The following is a 20,319-nucleotide window of genomic DNA, read 5'->3' on the forward strand; positions in this document are numbered from 1 at the left end:
CAAAAAAAAAAAAAAAAAAAAAAAAAAACTGTTCAGTCAAGTTGGTTGACTTTTCTAGCCAACCGCACTTTTCTTTTCTATTCGCACTCAAACACGAGTAGTTCTCAAAAAGCTGTTTTGTTTGTGTGGTCCTCAGAGAGACATGGGAAAACGACATTGTGTATTGGCACGGTGCAAAAGATCGCCTCCAGTCACGGACAATGAGCCTGGTTTCCCTTGTTGGCCAGCCTTCCTCTCCTCCATTGCTTTTTGCCGCTCTTCGTAGAAGTCAAAATCATCTAAGATTGATGAACAATCTTCATGATTCTTTAAAATGTTGAGCATATCATTTCCATGCTTCAGTTCCACCTGAAATTAAAAGACAGTAGAAATCTGTGTGAAAAATTTCTGATCTAGTAATAATACACACGTCACGTTGTTAAAAAAAGGTTATGCAAGAGCTGTTGAGTCGAAAAGCTGCTTCTGAGATTGTTTGGGTAGTCAAATTCAAGAAAGCCATTTTAGTAAGACTTTGACTTGTACAAGAACTTTATTAGGATTTTACAAACATCGTTCCAAAACTTAGATATCACCTTTCTCCTTTACAACTCTTCTAAAAATAGGTTATAAAGCAAACTGAAGATTCATAACTTCTCTACTGCCTAAAGGCAAAGAAAAGCTATGCCAAATGTGTTGCTAAAGTTGAAAAGTTAAAAAGGAGTTTTAACGATTTCAAATGATTTGCAAATACTAAATAGACTCTTACTTACCTCCTGAGTATCTCTGCTGTTTGTGACGGGCTTGTTGTCATTATCTTTAATAATAATGTGACGAAACTGACTATTGGGAACATCTTTTATAATGTGCCACTTGACAGGGAATTGCCCGGTCCACTTATCTTGCAGCCAATAGTCCACGTTATTGTTGAAGTCAAGAGGCCCTACCATCTCAGCCACTCCACAGAATTGAGCACTACAATTAACCTGTATCATTGATATAACAGAAACAGAAGTTCAATGAAACAAGCCTTCTTAGAGGCTTAAAACACTAATTAATCTTTTCATTAACACTTAATAGTTGTTAGTAAATTACTGAAAATAGCAGAAATATCGGAATGTCTTTCTCTTTTGCTTCACGATATGCAGCGTCCAATTTCTTGTTGCCACTAGGGGTGCTAGCCCAAACGCCATACTTTATGCTCTTATGGACGTTATCTTCACTGTAAGATTTGATGACAAAGAACTTTGCGTCCTTATACTCGGTTACAAAATCCGGTTGGTTACACTTGTTCCGAAAATTATTAGGCATTTCGTGATTGCTTTCATCGCTGCTGGAACAATTAGCTCTTGTCACGCTTTTCGGCTTTGATGCCCTAGGTCCCTTGTTTTGAGCAGTTTGTGTTGCTACCATACCTGCACAACTGCATAAAAGATCATTCTTCCTTCCACCTCCACTAGCCTCCTTACCCATAAACCAGCTTTGACCGCTAATTCCAGGATTGTTGTTGGAGATATTTCGGCAGCCATAGCACCGATCATAATTAGGGAAGCCTCCATGATAGGAGCTTGTCAAAGATCTGTATCCATATAGTGGTTCCTCTTGAAGGGAAGCCTGCATGGTAGTTACACTTAGACCCCATTTAAAATATCCAAAAGAACACTAGTGGTATCTAAACTTCAGAGGAACGTGTTCTGCACCAAATTGATTGATTTTTTATGCTTAAGACAAATCATGAGGGCAATATAACGCGAAATCAGGCTTTGATTAGCTAAAAATGCAGCTATGCATGACATGTTAAAATTGTGTCCCAATCAACTTATACATGCAGGTGAAACTAACCATTCTAAAAGTATTCCCAGGCAGTCCCCGAAAATCAGTTAGTTTCGGGAAAGCAGTTCTTGATGACAATTGAATTAAGGAGCTTTGACTATTCACTGGTTTTAACAAGTTCGAATGTAATCCACCGAATCCTAACCCCTCAAATTCCTTCTGCATCAAATCAAAACCACTGGAACTTCCAAAAAGGTTGCTTTCTGTACCAGAATATCCGAATGGAGATGCACATACGGGTCTTGATTGGTTGTTCCCAGATTGACTTACTGCTTGATTAAGTGGACCTAGTGAAGCACCATATTGAACATTTGGAGGAATTGGTTGATGGTAGTAAGATGGATCTGAGTATAAGTTATCATGATTCCTTAAAGAAGACGGTTGAAAGGAAGGTGGAGCACACGGTCTATGCGACATTTGAGGAACGTAACCGTAACTATGAAACATCACAGATGGATTTTGATCATAAACGCCCTGCATTATTGGGGTGAAGAGAGGACAAAGTTCAAATACAAATAAGATGATTGAACAAGTAAAGTTGAGACTTGAGAATGCGAAACAATAAAAACGCCACCTATCAATATAAGTGCGTCAAAACTGTCACAGAACAATGTGGGACCTAAGCCCCGTTTGTTTCATATGTGTTGAGTCAATTCCCATATAATTAAGTATTCAATTACAAGTGATCAGCTCATTCTCTTATTAACATGTACTACAAGTCATTATGGGCCCGTTCGGTTCGCTAATTCGAGTTTAGATGTGATGTTGTATGAGAACTTTTTACTGTAACAAAAAAGTTAGATGTGACTATTTCTGAGAGCTTTTTACTGTAGCTAAACTCGAATCAGCGAAAAGAACGGGGCTTATATAAGTTTTGAAAGAATGTAGATTTGTGTACAAGTTAAACGGCAGCGATTTGGTAAATGAAAGGAGAAGCTGACGTGGCTGAGCAGAAGATGCTGGAAGTGTTGACTAGAGCACCACCGACATCCTCTACAGCTTTCATATATATTCAAAGATAGTTATAACAGAGAGAGCAAATTTTGGCTAGAGAGATCGAAGAAGAAAAACAGAAATCATTTTTTTCCTTCTGGGTTGTGAGATTGATGAGTTGAGAGCATTTTGTAACAAAAAAAGCCTAAGATAGAGAAAGGGGTTAAAGCAATAAAGGGAAAGAGAGAAAAGGCAAAATTTTCTTGGGAAAATTTCTTGTAGCTTTCTCTGGGTAAGGTTGTATTTTCTGAGAGATTGTTCTTGGTGTAAACTCTTGTAAGTTGTAATTGATCATTCTTTCAATAGTGCAAATCGAACTTCTTCTGGGGAGTTCGCGGGGACTTAGGTATAAATTTTGTACCGAACCTCGATAACAAATCTTGGTGTTCTTTTTTGTTTTTCGTTTGGTTTGATTCAGAATTGAAACTGGTGTTGGAGAAATTTCCAACAATGGTATCAGAGCTTGGTCAAGGCAAGATCAGTTTCACTTCTGATTCGGTACAAGAACACTGAAGGAACAAGAAGTTCAAGACTTGGATAACAAGTAGCAGTCACAAATCCAGTCAAGTAGCCACCAATCCTTCAAGAATTGATTTAGTTTGGGACCATGAGGAATTTGAAGGTCGAAATTGACAAATTCAATGGCTCCGGAGATTTCCACATATGGAGAAGAAAAATCAAAGGGCTTCTTGCTCAACAGAAGCTCCTCAAAGCACTAGAGGAAAAACCTAAATGGCCTGAAGAGTACTCTGAAGATCAACAAGAAAAACTACTTGAAACCACCACAGGTATAATCATTCTTCATCTTTCAAATGCTGTTATAAGGATGATTGATAAAGAAGATTCCCCCTCTAAAATTCGGAACAAACTTGATGAGCTGTTTCAGAAGAAATCCTTGACAAATAAAATCTAGAAGGCTCTTTGATTTTAGAATGAACACTCCTAGAACATTAGACCTGAATTTGGATGATTTTTTGAGAATGAATATAGAGTTAGCAAATTCTGGTGAAAACGAAACACTCAGTGATGAGAATCAAGCAATTATATTGTTAAATGCCCTGCCTGAGACCTTTAAGGAAGTAAAATCTGCCATAAAATATGGTAGAACATCAATCACTCTAGAAGAAGTAATTTCTGCTCTCAAGCCAAGGGATCTTGAAATCAAAATTGAGAAGAATGATTCTTCCTCTGGTGAGAATCATTTTGCAAGAGGAAGGCCAGCTCAAAGGGGGAATAATTCTAAAGGAAGGGGCAACAGTAAATCAAGAAGAAGATCTAGTTCAAAGGGTCCCAATTCCGGAAAAAGATGCTTTCACTGTAACAAGCTTGGGCACATAAAAAAGGAATGCTATTCGTATCTGAGAAAACATAAAGAGAAGAACAATTCCTCTAATGGAACTGACACACAAGAAGCAACCAACTACAGTGATGGTTATGATAATGGTGAGGTACTTCTGGGTTCTAATAATCAAAGTGAGCAAGATTGGATTCTTGACTCGGGATGCACCTACCACATGACACATAATAAAGAATGGTTGACTGATTTTAGAGAAGTCAATGGTGGCAAGGTTATGATGGGAAACAGCCACACGTGTCAGGTGGAGGGGGTAGGTACAGTTGCTATAAAGATGTTCGATGGTGTTGTTAGGCAGCTCAAAGAGGTCAGGTATGTTCCAAGCCTGGCAAGGAATTTAATCTCTTTGGGAATTCTAGATGATGCAGGCTATGTCAACAAGATTGAAAAATGGTCAATGAAAATATGTAAAGGTCATTAAAGGAGTCAAGAAAGATGGCCTATATCACTTAGTGGGAAAAACACTCACAGGGAAATTGTTAGTTGCTATAGCACCAGAAGACAAGAAAGCTGTTTTGTGGCACAACAGATTGGGCCACATCAGTGAAAGAGGTTGAAGATAATGACTGATGAAAGGCTCTTGGGACAAGACAAGATCAGCAAAGTCGATTTATGTAAATCATGCATCCTAGGAAAGCAGCACAAGCTCAAATTCAAGACAGGATGCCATGAATCTACATCACTCATGGAATATGTTCATGCAGACCTCTGGGGACCAGAGACTACTCCTACACATGGAGGTAACCTCTATTTTCTTTCCATTGTTGATGACTATTCTAGAAAGGTATGGCTGTATTTGTTAAAGAATAAAAGTGATGCGCTAAGTAGATTTAAGCAGTGGAGAACACTGCAAGAAAATTTGACAGATAAAAGGGTAAAAACACTTAGGACTGATAATGGCCTTGAATTCTGTAATGAATTATTTGACAAATACTGTGCTGAGGTAGGTATTTAGAGACATAGAACAGTTAGAAAAACTCCACAGTAAAATGGAGTTGCAGAAAGAATGAATAGAACTCTACTGAATAAGTCTAGGTGTATGCTTTTTCATGCTGGCCTACATAAGAGTTTTTGGGGTGAAGCTGTTATGATAGCTTGTTATTTGGTCAATAGGTGCCCCTCAAGTGCCATAACTTTTATAACACCTGAAGAGATGTGGAGAGGAAAACCCCCAGATCTCTCACATCTAAAAACCTTTGGGTGTGCCGCCTATGCACACTAAAAGGAGGGTAAACTTGAACCTAGGTCAGTTAAGTGTGTTTTTCTAGGATATCCAGAGGGCACAAAGGGGTATAGACTGTGGATAAGAGATGGGAAAGGTTTCAAAACAATAAACAGTAGGGATGTGATTTTTAATGAATTTGACTTTCCTTGTTTATCTAAAGCTAATACTCCTGTAGGAGAAAGTGTTTCTGTAACTAACCCTGCAGGTACAACATAAAGCAATATTCAGGTGGAGCCTATCAAGGATAGTACAATTTAGGTGGAGCCCACACATTGACAAGTCCCTGAATAAGGCCAATCTCTTGAACCAACGGTCACTGACCAGATTCAGTCCTCATCCGAAGGATATGAGACTAATCAAAGTGAAGGAAGTTTCCAGACAAATGACTACCAATTGGTGAGAGACAGATCAAGGAGGATTCCTAAACCTACACAGAGATATGGGTTCGCCGCTCTTACAGACCTGCTGGCATATGCTTTTATGACAGTAATAAAACTAGACAAGCAGGAACCAAAATCCTATAATGAAGCTATTAAAGGTCCAAATTCAAAGATGTGGGTGGCTGCCATGAAGGAAGAAATGAATTCACTCTATAAAAATGAGACTTGGGTCATGGTAACAGACCCAAGGATCAATCAGTTGTGGCTTGCAAATGCATCTATAAACTCAAGGAAGGAGCTTCAGAGAATGAACCAGTCAAGTACAAAACTAGATTGGTTGCAAAGTATTTACACAAAAAGAAGGAGTAGATTTTACCGAAATTTTCTCACCAGTAGTGAAGTACAAGACCATCCGAATAATGCTTTCACTTGTTACACAATTTGATCTTGAATTGGATCAAATGGATGTCAAAACTGCTTTTTTACATGGAGAACTAGATGAGAAAATTTTCATGGAACAGCCTAAAGGCTTTGAGATTCATAAAGTCAAGAATATGGTTTGCTTGTTAAAGAAATCATTGTATGGGCTAAAGCAATCACCCAGACAATGGTATAAAAGGTTTGACACCTTTATAACCAAGCAAGGGTTTGAAAGGAGCTGGTTTGATACATGCTTATATTACAGGGGTGAGAATATTCTTGAAGCTGAATATCTACTATTATATGTAGATGATATGCTGTTGATAAGCAAAGAAAAAGGAAAGATTGAGAAAATGAAGAATATGTTGAAGTCTGAGTTTGATATGAAGGATCTTGGACATACTGGAAGAATTTTGGGCATGAAGATTGACAAGGATAGAGACAAAGGTGTTTTGTTTCTGAATCAGAAAAATTATCTTGAGAAGTTTATTGACAAGTTTTCAATGAGAGGAGCAAAAGCACCAATGCAACCTATTACTGACTAGTTTCAGTTATCACTGCAACAAAGTCCTAAAGATGATGAAGAAAGCAAGTACATGGAGAATGTCCCTTATGCAAATGCTGTGGGCTCAATAATGTACTCCATGATCTGCACAAGGCCTGATTTGGCTTTTGCAATAAGCATACTAAGCAGATTCATGTCGAAGCCAGGTAGAGAGCATTGGAGAGCAATGAAGTAGTTGCTCAAGTACATTGGAGGGTCTATTGGATATGGACTAATGTACAAAAGGCATGGAAGTCAAATTACAGTTGAAGGGTATGTAAATTCGGACTATGCTGGAGATAAAGATAGCAGAAGATCTACAACAGCTTACTTCTTCTTGGTAAGTGGAATCTGCATAAGTTGGAAGTCTCAACTACAACCAGTGGTAGCACTCTCAACAACCGAATCAGAATATACGGCTGCAACGGAAGCCATAAAGGAGGGGATTTGGTTACAAGGATTACTTAAGGAACTAAAGCTGTTAAAAGAGAAGGCAACTATTTATTCAGACAGTCAGAGTGCCATACACTTGTGCAAGAATCCGGTGTTCCATGACAGAACAAAGCACATAGAAGTTAAATATCATTTTATTAGAGAAAAGGTGACTCAAGAGGTGATTAATATAGAGAAAGTTCCTACAGAAGAGAATCCTGCAGACATGGGAACAAAGGTGGTAACACTTAGCAAGTTTAAGCAATGTCTTAAACTGCTAGGTATTGAAAATGGATGATAAAGGAAAAGTTCGAGCAAGGATCCAGAAGAGATAAGTTTAGATTTGCACTAACTTCATTATATGGGAACTGAGGTGGAGATTGTTGAGTCAATTCCCATATAATTAAGTATTCAATTACAAGTGATCAGCTCATTCTCTTATTAACATGTACTACAAGTCATTATATAAGTTTTGGAAGAATGCAGATTTGTGTACAAGCTAAACGGCAGCGTTTCAGTAAATGAAAAGCGAAGCTGGCATGGCTGAGCAGAAGATGCTGAAAGTGTTGACTAGAGCACCACCGACATCCTCTACAGCTTTCATATATATTCAAAGATAGTTATAACAGAGAGGGCAAATTTTGGCTAGAGAGATCGAAGAAGAAAAATAGAAATCAGTTTTTTTCTTCTGGGTTGTGAGATTGATGAGTTGAGAGCATTCTGTAATAGAAAAAGCCTAAGATAGAGAAAGGGGATAAAGCAAGAAAGGGAAATAGAGAAAAGGCAAAATTTTCTCAAGAAAATTTCTTGTAGCTTTCTCTGGGTAAGGTTGTATTTTCTGAGAGATTGTTCTTGGTGTAAACTCTTATAATTGATCATTCTTTCAATAGTGCAAATCGAACTTCTTCTGGGGAGTTCGCGGGGATGTAGGTATAAATTTTGTACCGAACCTCGATAACAAATCTTGGTGTTCTTTTTCGTTTTTCGTTTGGTTTGATTCAGAATTGAAACTGGTGTTGGAGAAATTTCCAACAATACGTTTAAACCTAATTTTGATTCTACTATAGTGTTTTTCTCTCACAAAAAATTTGAATTCAAATGTCAGAATCAAGAATCACTAGTTTGAATGCATGAACCAAACGGGCCCCTATGATTTCACTCTCTTCTTTTCCTCCATGTAAGAGTTCTATTATACAACCACACTTCTGCTGATGCATCACCAATGATAATTAAAAGCGGTGCTCGCAATATAAAGGTCCATGTTATATACTCACAGAAGTAGAATTTCCCGAGCTTTCAACATTAACATGTGGAGGATATTTGTCCCATAAACCTGCTGCATTCTCAGAACCTAAGCATAACCAAAGATATTAGGGTGATCATATAAAGCAGAAAAACACTAAAAGAAACTCCCTTTCAATTTGGGTTCAAGCTGTGCCACTGATTTCAAAGGCATGAATATCTAAACACAGAATACCCACCAAAGATAAATTCTCTAAACACAATTTACATAACAATTCAAACCTGATAACTCTTTTTTCAGTCTTAATGACAGTGATGATAGGATTGGCGTCCACTCTTGAGCCTTAATACTAATGCGTGCGTTAATTTATATATATATATATATATATATATATATATATTGAAAGAAGGAATACAATTACTTGAAGAATTCTTGTTCGACAGAAAAAAATGCACGATTCTTCAAATGTTGCTGTTTGGCAATGTTCCGTGCACGAACGAATTACATTTAATGAACATATAGAGAAACATAAACAACAATATTCTCATCTGGGGTCGGATATAAACAATCAATCACTGAGCGATTTGGTGGGCCCAGAGCCTTTGGCCGAAGGATACATAAAACCTCCAATAACCCCATTATCTACCCTCACTTAGTTTAAATATCGTACGAATCACGAACTATAATAGAGTTTTCGGTTTAAATTTTTATTATATACTGGGGATAAAAGAAGGGGTTCCTTTGGTTGTCGTACCAGTAAAGGCTATAGAATCAGCAATCTGCTGGGATGCAGCCATTAACGTGATGAGAAACTGTTACAACCAAATTTCTATGATCAAAATTTAGCTCAATTTGGTGTTTCGGAATTGGGAAAAACGTAAAACAGAGAGAGAGAGAGAGAGAGACGGAAGGTGGAGGGGTTTGGGGCGTGTATGTAGAAGAAATGAGAAGAAGCTTAATTCGGATTTCGGGCCTCAGGAGCGCCTAATTGGTATTTATCTGTTTTTTTAGCCAAACAAAATACGCTCTAAATATTTTCTTATTATTATTTTTTTTATATAATTTTTTTGTTTTTACTTTTTATAGAGTAAGAATTTATATTTTATAATTTAACGAATATAATTAATAATCTTTTTAATTTGATGATTTAGAAATATATACCATATATATTGTTTTTTCATCAAGAATTATTACCCTATCATTATGGTAAGATTTTGATTTAAATATATATATATATACCAAAATATAAACTTAACTAAAATACCAAATAAACCTGACAATTTACTTTTAAAATTGATATATAAATATTTTTGCAAATTTTTGATACATATAAAGAATGAACAACGCACAACTAGAGGGTATTTTTCTTATATTCTAAAAACAGATTTAGCAAAAAGCACAAAAAAGAAAGAAAAAAAAAAGAATGATATTATGCTTTAAGTGCGTTTGTCTTAAAAATTATACATAATTTAAATTAGAATTTTTAATTCTATTATAATATTTTTTTTCATAAAAAATTTTATAGACATTTAGTTCATGGGTTCAGAATTATGATTTAAAATTATTCTCAATTTACGTGTGTTTTTATGAAAAAAATACTATAACGAATCACAACACAAACTATGATCCGAACTATGACACGAATTTTTACTTAAAAAAAACATTAAAATTTAAACGTTAAAATTATAAATTATAGTTTGAATTATGAACTAAACTGATACTTAAGGCTCCGTTTATTTTGCTGATTCGAGTTTAGAATTTAAATTTTACTACAGTAAAAAACTCTCAGAAACAATCATATCTAATTTTTTTACTATAATAAAAAACTCTCATACAACATCACATCTCAATTCAAATTGAGCCTGATATATTTCGCAATCTCCGCGCTAAGCGGGACCCAATCAATCAATCAAACCGCGAAGATTCTCCCGAGAAACAATAGAACGGTGCGTTTAAAGAGCAAAGCGTATGCGAAAATCTTCGCAGCATCATATAATCGACAACGAAACGCAAAACGTTCTTTTTTCTCTCCCGCTTTGTAATTGTAGGGCATAATAATTTTCCCATTTCCCTTCTCACTCCAAACCCAAACCAACCACCAAGATCTCTCTCTCTCTCTGTCTCTCTCTGTCTCTCTCTCGATATGTCTCAGGTAATTATTCTTCAACTTTCTCAATATTCTTCTTCGATTCTTTCAATCTCTCGCTTTTCAGTTGTTTCTTCTTCGAGTTATTCAAAGGTTTCATATTTTGATTTTTTTTTGTTGTGCTTTGAATAGTTTTGTTTCAATTCGATTGATATGGTAATTCGCGGGAAGTTTGAGGAACTAATGTGCATTTGATGCGATTGTGCCGATTCTAATGTTTGGCATCCAAGAAAATCGAAAGCATTAGGGTTTTATAGTGGAAAACGATTTGGTTTCGTAGTTTTTTTCGTAAATTGTGTTTCTTTCTGGTGTCCAGGTCGATAACAGAAATTCCTCGGCGGCTAAGCGTGCTAGAACTGATGGTATGCAATTTTTTTTCCCTTCTTTCTTGTGATTCGTATTTGATATTGTTAGTCATGTGTATTAGGTAAATTAGTGTTTGTAGTGATTAGTTTAATCCTTAGAAGCTGTATTTGGAGTAAAAAGAAGGTCACGATGAGCTTCCCCGTGGATAATTTTGTTTGGCAAACTAGCTTAAGACAACCATTATTCGTGTGACCTCAGATTTCTGATATTGGGGATGATTATAATGCGTATATGATTTCTCTATTGCTATAGGTTCATATGAGAAAAGAGTATGAATTTATACTATGCATCATATGTTGGTCAATTAGATTTATTACAGGACTTGAAAGACCCTTGGCAAGATATTATCAAGCTTTTTGTTTGATTAATTAAGTTGATATATTTTGTCGTTTGATAGTTAATTGAACCCGTGTTTTATGATGTTAGATGTGTATGGAATTTTCCCTCCGCATTCTGATACAGGATTGCCATCGTCAATGTTGCAGGCAGTCGCCGGGAAGATGATTGGACCTGCCCTAGCTGTGGAAATGTCAACTTTTCATTTAGAACAACTTGCAATATGCGTAATTGCACTCAGCCAAGGCCAGCTGATCATAACTCCGTAAGAGATTGGTCTCTATTGCTTAAATACTGGCATTGTATCTTAATGTGGGAAGCTGGTTGCTGAATCCATTTCATAGTTGTAGGAACTGATAATGTACCTATAGTTTCTAGGATCAGTATCGTTTGAAGGATCCTTTTTATATTCTCTTCTATGTACAGATAATATAAATTCATAATAATTCCAGTATCCTTTGAAGAACCAACAATACTGAAATTGTCTTTTGCTATGGGAAGCTATTTTATAGGACCCTTTTGAGGGCCTCTGCAAATATAAAATTAATGATAACCTATAGTTTCTAGGATCAGTATCGTTTGAAGGATCCTTTTTATATTCTCTTCTATGTACAGATAATATAAATTTATAATAATTCCAGTATCCTTTGAAGAACCAACAATACTGAAATTGTCTTTTGCTATGGGAAGCTATTTTATAGGACCCTTTTGAGGGCCTCTGCAAATATAAAATTAATGATAACCTATAGTTTCTAGGATCAGTATCGTTTGAAGGATCCTTTTTATATTCTCTTCTATGTACAGATAATATAAATTCATAATAATTCCAGTATCCTTTGAAGAACCAACAATACTGAAATTGTCTTTTGCTATGGGAAGCTATTTTATAGGACCCTTTTGAGGGCCTCTGCAAATATAAAATTAATGATAATAATAAGTACAAAATTCTTAATTTCAATAATCATTATAAGCCAATATTGTCAGTACATTAAATAAGGCGTTTATACATTGCTCTCTTCATTCTTCACGCACCCTTTCCAGAACAATGTGATGTCAGAATACAGTCATGAGTATATCCCCATTTGGGTGTTAATATTTCCTTTGGTCGTGTAATGTTTTTACTTATCTCTGTTTTTCCATTCTTTTGTTTTTGAGATTTTGTTTGCTATTCTTCTTAATATGAACACAACATCTTCAATTCATAGCATTTTTTTCTATTCCCAGAAATCTGCTGCTAAGCCTGTCCAAGCCCCACAAGGTTACACATCATCTGCTCCTTATTTGGGTTCTGGTGCACCATCTTCAATGTATCTTGGCATGCCACCGTATGGTTCTTCTCTCTTCAATGGATCATCTATCCCTCCATATGATGTTCCATTTTCTGGGGGCTCAGCATATCATTACAACTACGGAAGCCGTTTATCTACAGGCAGCCCTTACAGACCTTTGCATTTTTCTGCACCAGCACCTTATTCAAGTGGATCAATGATGGGTAATGGTAATAATGATGTGTGCCCATTTAAATGCTTATTATTGGGTTATCTGTCTCGTGGTTTAGTAATGGTCTTAAGAATACTAAACATGGTCTTTAAAAAAATGGTCTTTAACATTTATAGTCCATTGCTTTTTAACTTGCTACAATAGTCTTAGTATTGACCTGGCATGACTTTCTCAGTCCATTTTATGTTTCAACCATACTTTGTAATTTTCTCATTGTCGAGTGTGGTCTAGTTTTTATAGTGTATTAGTGATGACTTTGGTTTTCTACTCCTCCTCTTACAGGTGGGATGTATGGTATTCCCCCAATGATGGATCGGTATGGCCTGGGTCTTCCCATGGGGCCGGCAGCTTTGGTATGTATAGAAGTTTATGCTTCTTTTTTCTTGCTAGAATTGGAGATTCAGGATCGTGGATGTTAGATTTCATACTAGTTTCCTATGTTGGCAATAGGTGCTTTCAATTCCTGTGAACATTGATCATTGTGATTGGAAATCTGTCTAATATTCACTTTACTCTGAGGTACAGCATTCATTTGGGTTTATATGTAGTAAAGTATATGAGTTGAATTTTTACAGGGGCCAAGGCCTGGATTTTTTCCAGACGATAAATCTCAAAAGAAGGGTACAGGTCAGTTGTTTAGGATGATTGTGAAGGTCTTATCCTTTAGTTGCCTATCATTGTGGTATCATCTTCAACTAATTTAAAACTTTTAAAATTTTGATGCACTCTAGACGCCACACGTGATAATGACTGGACATGCCCAAAATGTGGAAATATCAACTTCTCATTCAGAACCGTTTGCAACATGAGAAAATGCAACACTCCAAAGCCTGGTTCTCAGGTTTGTCTTCTCTCTTTCAATTATGTAACTTGTTTTAAGTTTTCTTTCTTCTTCTTTTTTTTTTTTTTTACCTCGATTGGGCGAGGTCAATTTGTTATATAACTTTCTAACACAAGAGGATCTTCTGCAACGCAGGCATCAAAGTCTGACAAAAATTCTAGTAAGTTTGCCTATAACTGATTGCCGTCTAATTGGGTTCCACTCTCGTTAACCTACAAAATGTTTGTGTCGTGTCACTAACTTATGCATCTTTTTTTTGCTAGAACAAAAGATGCCGGAAGGTAGCTGGAAGTGTGAGAAATGTAATAACATTAACTATCCATTTAGAACGAAGTGTAATAGACAGAACTGTGGGGCTGATAAGCCAGATGAGTCAAAGAAGTCCCCTTCCCAAACACCTGAAGAAAATGATCAGGTTTGTTGTGTTTTGCACCTTTTTTGTATCTCCACTTTAATCTGTAAATTGGTTTGGCTTTTTATTACTTATGTAAACGGTACAATGTCTGATATTCTATTCGAATTTCATGTTAATGGATCAACTAAGGTTACAATTTTCTGCTCCTTTTAGCCGTCTGTTATTCTTTTTGGTGATGGTTTTGACTTGCCTTTCTAATTTTCTTTCCCTATCTCTCCATTGCCTCCTTTAATTTAAGATTATCTACTGTTCCAGTGAGTTCTAGGACATGTTTGAGGGTTGAGAAGGTCCAGAGTCGTCCGGCATTGCTCAATGTGGGTGTCTGAAAGTCAGTCTTGTCGTCCTCATGTTGCAGCGGTTGTCAAGTTACTCTACCTTTTCAGGATATGTGTCAAGTTGTATTCTATTGCTATGGTATTTGTGGTCTTTGTGGATCATACAATGCATCTTGTGTCGGCCAGTATGATCTGGCAAAGATTTACAGGTTGGTTCTGGTTTCTAATAGTTAGTCCGTTGTACTTTTTGGAATCTACTCATCTATTCTGTAGTGGGTAAATTGCCGTGCATGTTAGAAATGTTCCCATTAGCTGAAGGTTTCTATGGTCTGCACTTCTGGTTTTTCATTGATCCAAAATTTTCTTCATGCCCTCAAGCATCTTTAAGAAATGGCAGGTGCTCCTGTTAGAAGTATGATAAGGTCCAAGTTTGATTTGTTAATTAGGCCTCTTGTTTGATGAAAATTTGGCTGATGATTAGTTAGTTGCTTTAGGATGAAAGGGCTGAAATTTTCCTTCCTATTTGCTGCCAGTGACGTTGTGGATCATGTTACGGTCCTACAGGTCGTGTCCATTAAAGTGATTAGTGGCTTGCCTTGGTTTTTCTTTTGCTTCATCAATATGTTCTCATTGGTCTTGTCGTCGTATAGGCCTTTGCAATTTAACCTAATCTTGATAGCCTTAATTGCTTCTAGGACATTGTTTCGTCTCGTCTCCTTCCTAGATTTTTTTATAAGTTAGAAGCTAAAAAAATTCACTCCTCGGTTCCAATTATGCTCTATGTTGGTATAATATGGCATCATAGTATACCCACATTTAATGGGATGAGAAAATGTCGTTGGCTTTTTTTTTTTTTTTTTTGGCGTGTAAGGAAAGACTATTCTTTATTGCACAATACAAAGTTTACTAAAACCTCGTTCATTTCGCTGATTCGAGTTTTGCTACAGTAAAAAGCTCTCAGAAACAGTCACATTTAACTTTTTTACTACAGTAAAAAGCTCTCACATAACATCACATCTCAACTTGAATTAGCGAACTGAACAGGCAGTGGCTCCACTACAAGTGTGCAACGTCCACACATTAGCATTAAGCGCACGCCTATACTTCTTCGACTTTCTGCGTATGCTCTCTGCAGCAAAAGTATTTTTAACAGGTTCTGCTGTCAATTATTTGTTAATATCGCTATGTTACTACACCTACAGCTTTGTGCCGTAGTGGCTTGGTTTGGAAACCATTTCTTTAATTATCATGAGTACTCGGTCGAGTGTTTTTTTGAGTAAGTATATTGGAGACTCCTCTTAGTTTTAACACCCTGGTCTCGAGTTTGAGATTGGAGTGCTTCTTCCTAAGTTTCCCGATCCCTGCAGTTGCAGGCGCGGCGTGCGACCTGCCGTTCTGCAGGCCACCAAGTCCTCAACTTTGTGTTTGTATATGTATATTTCAATACGATTACCAGTTTATTATAATCATGGCGACTATGTTTGAAACCCATGAAAAAGGAGTTTTAGTGGGTTGGACAAGGAAAGAAAAAACCTGCGTGGGAATAATAGCCAAAATTAGGGTTTAAGGCCAAAAAATTAAAGTAAGATTATCTGAAATTTAGCATTGAGGATTAGACAAATAAATGTGAAGCATGGAAATTGTTCAGAGAAAAATAATATAAATGAATAAAAATGAAAGTTGTGTATGCATTGCCTAGAGCTGGCCCGAGGCAACTACGGGTTTGAATAGATGAAGGGAACAGTGGCACTGCATTTAAAGCAAGGTGGTCAGCAAACTTAGATTGGAGGATTGTCATTTTTTCATTTAACGGCGAAAGAAAATTTACATCTCCGCCCTCTCTTCTGTCGGCTTGGCTTTTGCAATGAATAACTAAAAACAAAACGCTCAAAATGTAGCTATGAGCATGCCTTTTAACTTTTTGTATGGTAGAGAACTCAAACGTACCAAGTAAACGCAGCCTTGCAAGTCGCAAGACCAATTCATAGCTATAGCACCACTTAAACGTCGTGACCAAAAAGAGCGGGACAAAATAAATAAATAAATATTATAAAATAAACCCACAGAGCCAAGCCAATTTTATTCTTAGGTGAAACAAAAAAAGAGACGTAAATTTTTTCAATTTTTAAGGTATGTTTCGCTTCACCCCCAACACCTAAAGATGAACGACATATTCGTTTAAATTGGGTAACAAATAAAACACTTGACGCTTATAAGCAAACAGTGAGGGAAAGTTACCTCTACAAGCGTGAGATTATACGGTCTTACAAATCAAAATACAACTGGAAAGTTAAAAAGAGGTCAAGAAGAGTGAACTACTTGAAGTGATGGGAATAAAAAGCAGTGTCACCGGGAGGTTTGATCAAATGGAGATCTTGAAAGTGGGTGGTGGCATTGGCATTACTATTACTGCGTGTGTGGGGGGTAGGTGGAAATGCCGCATCAATAGCTGTTGGCTGTTGGGTCTGCCAGAACTCTGAAGCAAAAGGAAAGCCTTGAGTCTGTGTGGTGGTCATTTGATGCATCGCGGGTTGAACCATGCCGTTGCTGCAGCTGCTATGGTGATTTGTGTTGTTGAGGGCGGTAGAACAAGTATCTAGAGAAACAATCTTTGTTTCGCGCGAACACCATGAACTAGTTGACAGAAGAGAGAGAGCACGATGAAGATCCTGTGTCGCATTTAGCTCTGTCGACACCACAGATTCTTCTAACCCTGCAAAATCTTACTGGCATCACCCTTTTGACCATTACAAAGAAAAATCTACTCACTTTACTTTAATGATCAGCCCAAGGCTTTACGCCATCCTAACTTTAGCCTTCTTTGGTAGGAGAAGGGGTACATAACAAAGCAAGGGAAATGGATGGAAAAGTCATTTCTCTTGGGGTGTCTGGTATAAAAGGAAAGGAAAAGAATTATTGCCCTTGTCTGGTACAAAGATGTAAGGAAGGAGAAGGAAAAGATTATATTCATACAATAACCATTTTAACCTTTGTTTGGTTTTTCTCAATTATAAGGGATAAATAAAATAATTTGACACCATAGTATAATTAGATGAATAAATTTCTATCCAAGAATCAAACTGAAAAGGGTCAAACGAAAAATGGGTTCTTTAAAGGATTTTGAATTCCTCAGCCAATCCATTTCCTAATGTAACCCTTTTTACCAAACGACCACAAGTCCTAAAATCGTTCTACCAATCCCCACCCCATCCCTTACTTCCCCTTTTCCTGCTCCTACCAAACAAGCTCTTAGTTAATATTATTACTCGTAGCTTAATTCTACAAACAGAAGGCACATATTCTGTCGGGAAGGAATGACAAACCTGAGTGGAGAACCTCAGGGGCAGTGTTTTTATTTGGCGTTAGTCTACCGGAATCCTGAGGATAAAGCATGGAAATACTGCTAGGCATTTCATTGTTGGGCAAAAAAATCTGTCCAGGTGCGGCTCCTGTTTTCGCAGGCCTTGACAAGTACTCTCTTGTATGCGCCAACTTAGAGCTATCAGTGCTATGATCCCATGTAAAATTTGCAGCATGCCTTGTATAAAGGCGCGGGGCTTGGTCAAACACAAGGCTCATCTTCTGTGTCTCGTCTGAAGAAAGGGAACACATGAATCAGCAAAATTTTGATGCACGTGAACGAAGGAATTACCAAATGAAAAAGAAACTCAATGTAGAAAATGTACCATATAGTGAAGAAAGTCTCGCTGGATTTAACCGGACGGCTTCAGGCTGTGGCTTGCGGCGCCTTGCGTTGTGATCTGAAAGACGTCTTCGACAGCTTCTCTTCTTTTCATCAAATTCAGACAGACCGTGGAACCTTTTACATCACAAAGTAGTTTTGCTTATTAACCTACCCACTTGGTATAAGCTAAGAAAAACCAACACTCATTTTGATTGACTGAAGTGACAATACTTTTGAACCAAAAGTGAAAAAGAAAAAGTAACTAATAGTATTGAGACATACGGGTGACCATATGTCCAAGCTATATTGACTCAGAAACTAGATAAAATCGACAGCAAAGTACAAGATACCTGGATTTGTTTATCTTGTTGTGACTCAAAAGAATCTAGTGTTGTAAGAAGATTTACCTGCTACACTGCTGGCAAAACCGACGCTCCACACCGCCTACAATGACCCTTGGAGATTTGGAATGACTTTCACAAATTCTATGCTTTCGATGGTAATCTTTTGCCGAGGAAAGATCAAGGTTGCAGCCTTCAACTTGGCAGCGAGGCATGAAATTACTCTGGCAAGTGGACTTGCTTCTCTTAGCCGTTGTAGCAGATGACATGGGTGCTACAGACGGGGCTGAGGATGACTTGGCGTTGTTTTCTGAACAAATATCTTTGAAGTACATCCGCTTGCCCAACTTTAAACTGAGCAATGGCTCACCAGAGCCAGCTGAAATTTCAGGTGTTGGTGAAGATCTAGGTTGTTGAACTCGGGCAGACTCATTTTCACTCCTTGAATCCTTTGGAAAAGGTTCGAAACCGTCGAGAGTAAATTTGTTGGATGTCTTGCTTTCCCCAATTGATGAAGAATTGATGGAAGCCGATATGGAGCTCTTCGATGAAGCATGACCCAAATCGGAACCTGAACCACCGGTTCCTGCGCTGCTACCCCCACCATCCCCAGGTGAATGGAGAGATCCGGAGCTAATTCCTCGATCTACTTCAACAAAGCAATCCATTCGTTGTAGTAGCTTCTTAGGATTCTCGGTTGCTTTCGCCTCAAGCTCAAAAAGGTTCTCCCAGTCCCATAATGAGGAAGCTTTTGAATTCCACTCCATAACCAGCAGAATAAATGGAAAAGAAAATTGATTCACCCACTTTTCTCCAAGAATTCAAAAGCAGACTGGACACCAGATGCTGTAAAACTTGACAGATTTAAATCCATATAAATTTCAGCAGAATGGAAAGCAAAGCAGAAATGGATTGGGAATAGAAATGGCAGGAAAATACTGCTATGTTGATTAAGAAATTCATAAATACCATGAAAGGAAAAACAAGAGAAAATAAAATAGATTTGCAGAAAGATTGGTTTAAATACCTTTTAACCTCACGTTATGGAATTGCCAGGCATCTCTGATTCAAAAGAGCTAGCACAAACAGAAGAAGGAAAATCAGAATATCTATCAATCTGAAGACAGAAACTTATCAGATCTGCCCACACTTCACTTCACAGCTTAAAAGTAGGGAGACAGTAAAACAATAGATTTGACAAAAACGAAAAAATGGAACAAGAAATAAGAATCCCATTTAGAGAAACAGTCACTAGCCAGCAGATAAAGCCATTAAATGCTTTTTTCCCAAGGATCCCCTTTTATAAAATCTATTTTTCCTCCATGATGATGATGACCAAAATGGAGAAGCTGGTGATTCAAATCCAAAGGTCCACCGGTTGCGTTCTTCATGTCTGAGCCATAAGTTTTATTTATTTATTTATTTTTCCCTACTCTGGTACCTAACAAGTCCCATCACTCACAATGGTACAATCAAACTTAAAAGCCCCAATAGTAAAGATGGGCAAGTGTTCCCCATTTCCCTGCAACAGTTTGGGGTGATTTTTGTGCCAGATTCCTACTGACAAAAAGGAGAAAAGGGAAAAAATAAAATGAAAAAAAAAAAAAAAACTTACAGTTACTAACAGAACCATCTGAAATTTACCATTTTTGGAGCTTTACCCTCTCTCTCTCCCTCTCCACACTTGATAGAAATTATCAGAGCCGGCAGAACCGGTAAGTTCTCAGACCTTCTTCATTAGGGCTAATAACAATCAATAATAATAAAAATGGCAGACCACAAATCCAGTAATTGGAGAAGACCCACCACTTCCCAATACCCAATGTTAAAAAAAACCTTGATTGGTCAACATTTCAACAGCAACAAAACCCATAATTTTATTCTTAATATAAGTTACTGAAAATCGGTCTCAACAACCTTTGCACCTAAACATAGAACGTCAAAAATCAAACACACACAAAAAAGAAAGAAAACGATTTTGATTGATTCATTGACCATATTTCGCTTTTAGGGA

General features: G+C 37.2%; 3 protein-coding genes across 8 annotated transcripts in view; 1 reads left to right on the forward strand and 2 right to left on the reverse strand.

Annotated features, from left to right (window-relative positions):
* Positions 1-7: 7 nt before the first annotated feature.
* LOC21398585 (YTH domain-containing family protein 2) lies at positions 8-9,342 on the reverse strand. 2 transcript variants are annotated; one of them, XM_010104392.2, is made up of 6 exons: positions 9,155-9,342; positions 8,432-8,508; positions 1,819-2,283; positions 1,072-1,590; positions 750-962; positions 8-348 (listed from the first exon to the last, which is right to left on the reverse strand). In XM_010104392.2, the coding sequence occupies exons 1-6, from the start codon at positions 9,195-9,197 to the stop codon at positions 133-135; spliced, it is 1,533 nt and encodes a 510-aa protein (XP_010102694.2). In that variant the 5' UTR covers positions 9,198-9,342; the 3' UTR covers positions 8-132. The 2 variants fall into 2 exon arrangements, with proteins under 2 accessions (XP_010102694.2, XP_024025441.1); XM_024169673.1 differs by lacking the exon at positions 1,819-2,283.
* A 1,076-nt stretch (positions 9,343-10,418) lies between these two features.
* Positions 10,419-14,596, forward strand: LOC21398586 (ranBP2-type zinc finger protein At1g67325). Of its 2 annotated transcripts, none has more exons than XM_024169674.1 (10): positions 10,419-10,552; positions 10,863-10,908; positions 11,398-11,513; positions 12,473-12,746; positions 13,031-13,101; positions 13,324-13,375; positions 13,480-13,589; positions 13,725-13,749; positions 13,853-14,004; positions 14,260-14,596. In XM_024169674.1, exons 1-10 carry the CDS (start codon positions 10,544-10,546, stop codon positions 14,260-14,262), a joined length of 858 nt encoding a protein of 285 aa, XP_024025442.1. In that variant the 5' UTR covers positions 10,419-10,543; the 3' UTR covers positions 14,263-14,596. The 2 variants fall into 2 exon arrangements, with proteins under 2 accessions (XP_024025442.1, XP_024025443.1); XM_024169675.1 differs by having other exon boundaries at positions 12,473-12,740.
* A 1,780-nt stretch (positions 14,597-16,376) lies between these two features.
* The window catches only part of LOC21398587 (squamosa promoter-binding-like protein 2), a 4,614-nt gene continuing 671 nt past the window's right edge, over positions 16,377-20,319 (reverse strand). Inside the window, exons 1-6 of one of the 4 annotated variants that reach the window (XM_024169653.1) lie at positions 19,921-20,085; positions 19,333-19,381; positions 18,372-19,159; positions 17,966-18,099; positions 17,603-17,872; positions 16,377-16,992 (exon numbers count right to left, since the gene is read on the reverse strand). In XM_024169653.1, coding sequence (XP_024025421.1) covers positions 16,595-16,992; positions 17,603-17,872; positions 17,966-18,099; positions 18,372-19,072 — 1,503 coding nt within the window. In that variant the 5' untranslated portion in view covers positions 19,073-19,159; positions 19,333-19,381; positions 19,921-20,085 and the 3' untranslated portion in view covers positions 16,377-16,594. Of the gene's footprint in view, positions 16,993-17,602; positions 17,873-17,965; positions 18,100-18,371; positions 19,160-19,332; positions 19,382-19,920; positions 20,086-20,319 lie in introns of those variants that run through there. The other 3 variants (XM_024169654.1, XM_010104394.2, XM_024169652.1) reach the window with 3 other exon arrangements.

Source organism: Morus notabilis, unplaced genomic scaffold (genome assembly GCF_000414095.1).
Source record: "Morus notabilis unplaced genomic scaffold, ASM41409v2 Scaffold645, whole genome shotgun sequence".
In the NCBI taxonomy this organism is placed as follows: Eukaryota; Viridiplantae; Streptophyta; class Magnoliopsida; order Rosales; family Moraceae; genus Morus; species Morus notabilis.

Coding starts and splice junctions, on each gene's coding strand:
- LOC21398585 (XM_010104392.2), bottom strand. CDS start 9,197: ATGGCTGCATCCCAGCAGATTGCTGATTCTATAGCCTTTACTG. Junction 8,509..9,154: donor TGATTCTATAGCCTTTACTG/GTACGACAACCA, acceptor GGTTATGCTTAG/GTTCTGAGAATGCAGCAGGT. Junction 1,591..1,818: donor CTGGGAATACTTTTAGAATG/GTTAGTTTCACC, acceptor ACTACCATGCAG/GCTTCCCTTCAAGAGGAACC.
- LOC21398586 (XM_024169674.1), top strand. Junction 10,909..11,397: donor TAAGCGTGCTAGAACTGATG/GTATGCAATTTT, acceptor TCAATGTTGCAG/GCAGTCGCCGGGAAGATGAT. Junction 13,750..13,852: donor AAAGTCTGACAAAAATTCTA/GTAAGTTTGCCT, acceptor TTTTTTTGCTAG/AACAAAAGATGCCGGAAGGT.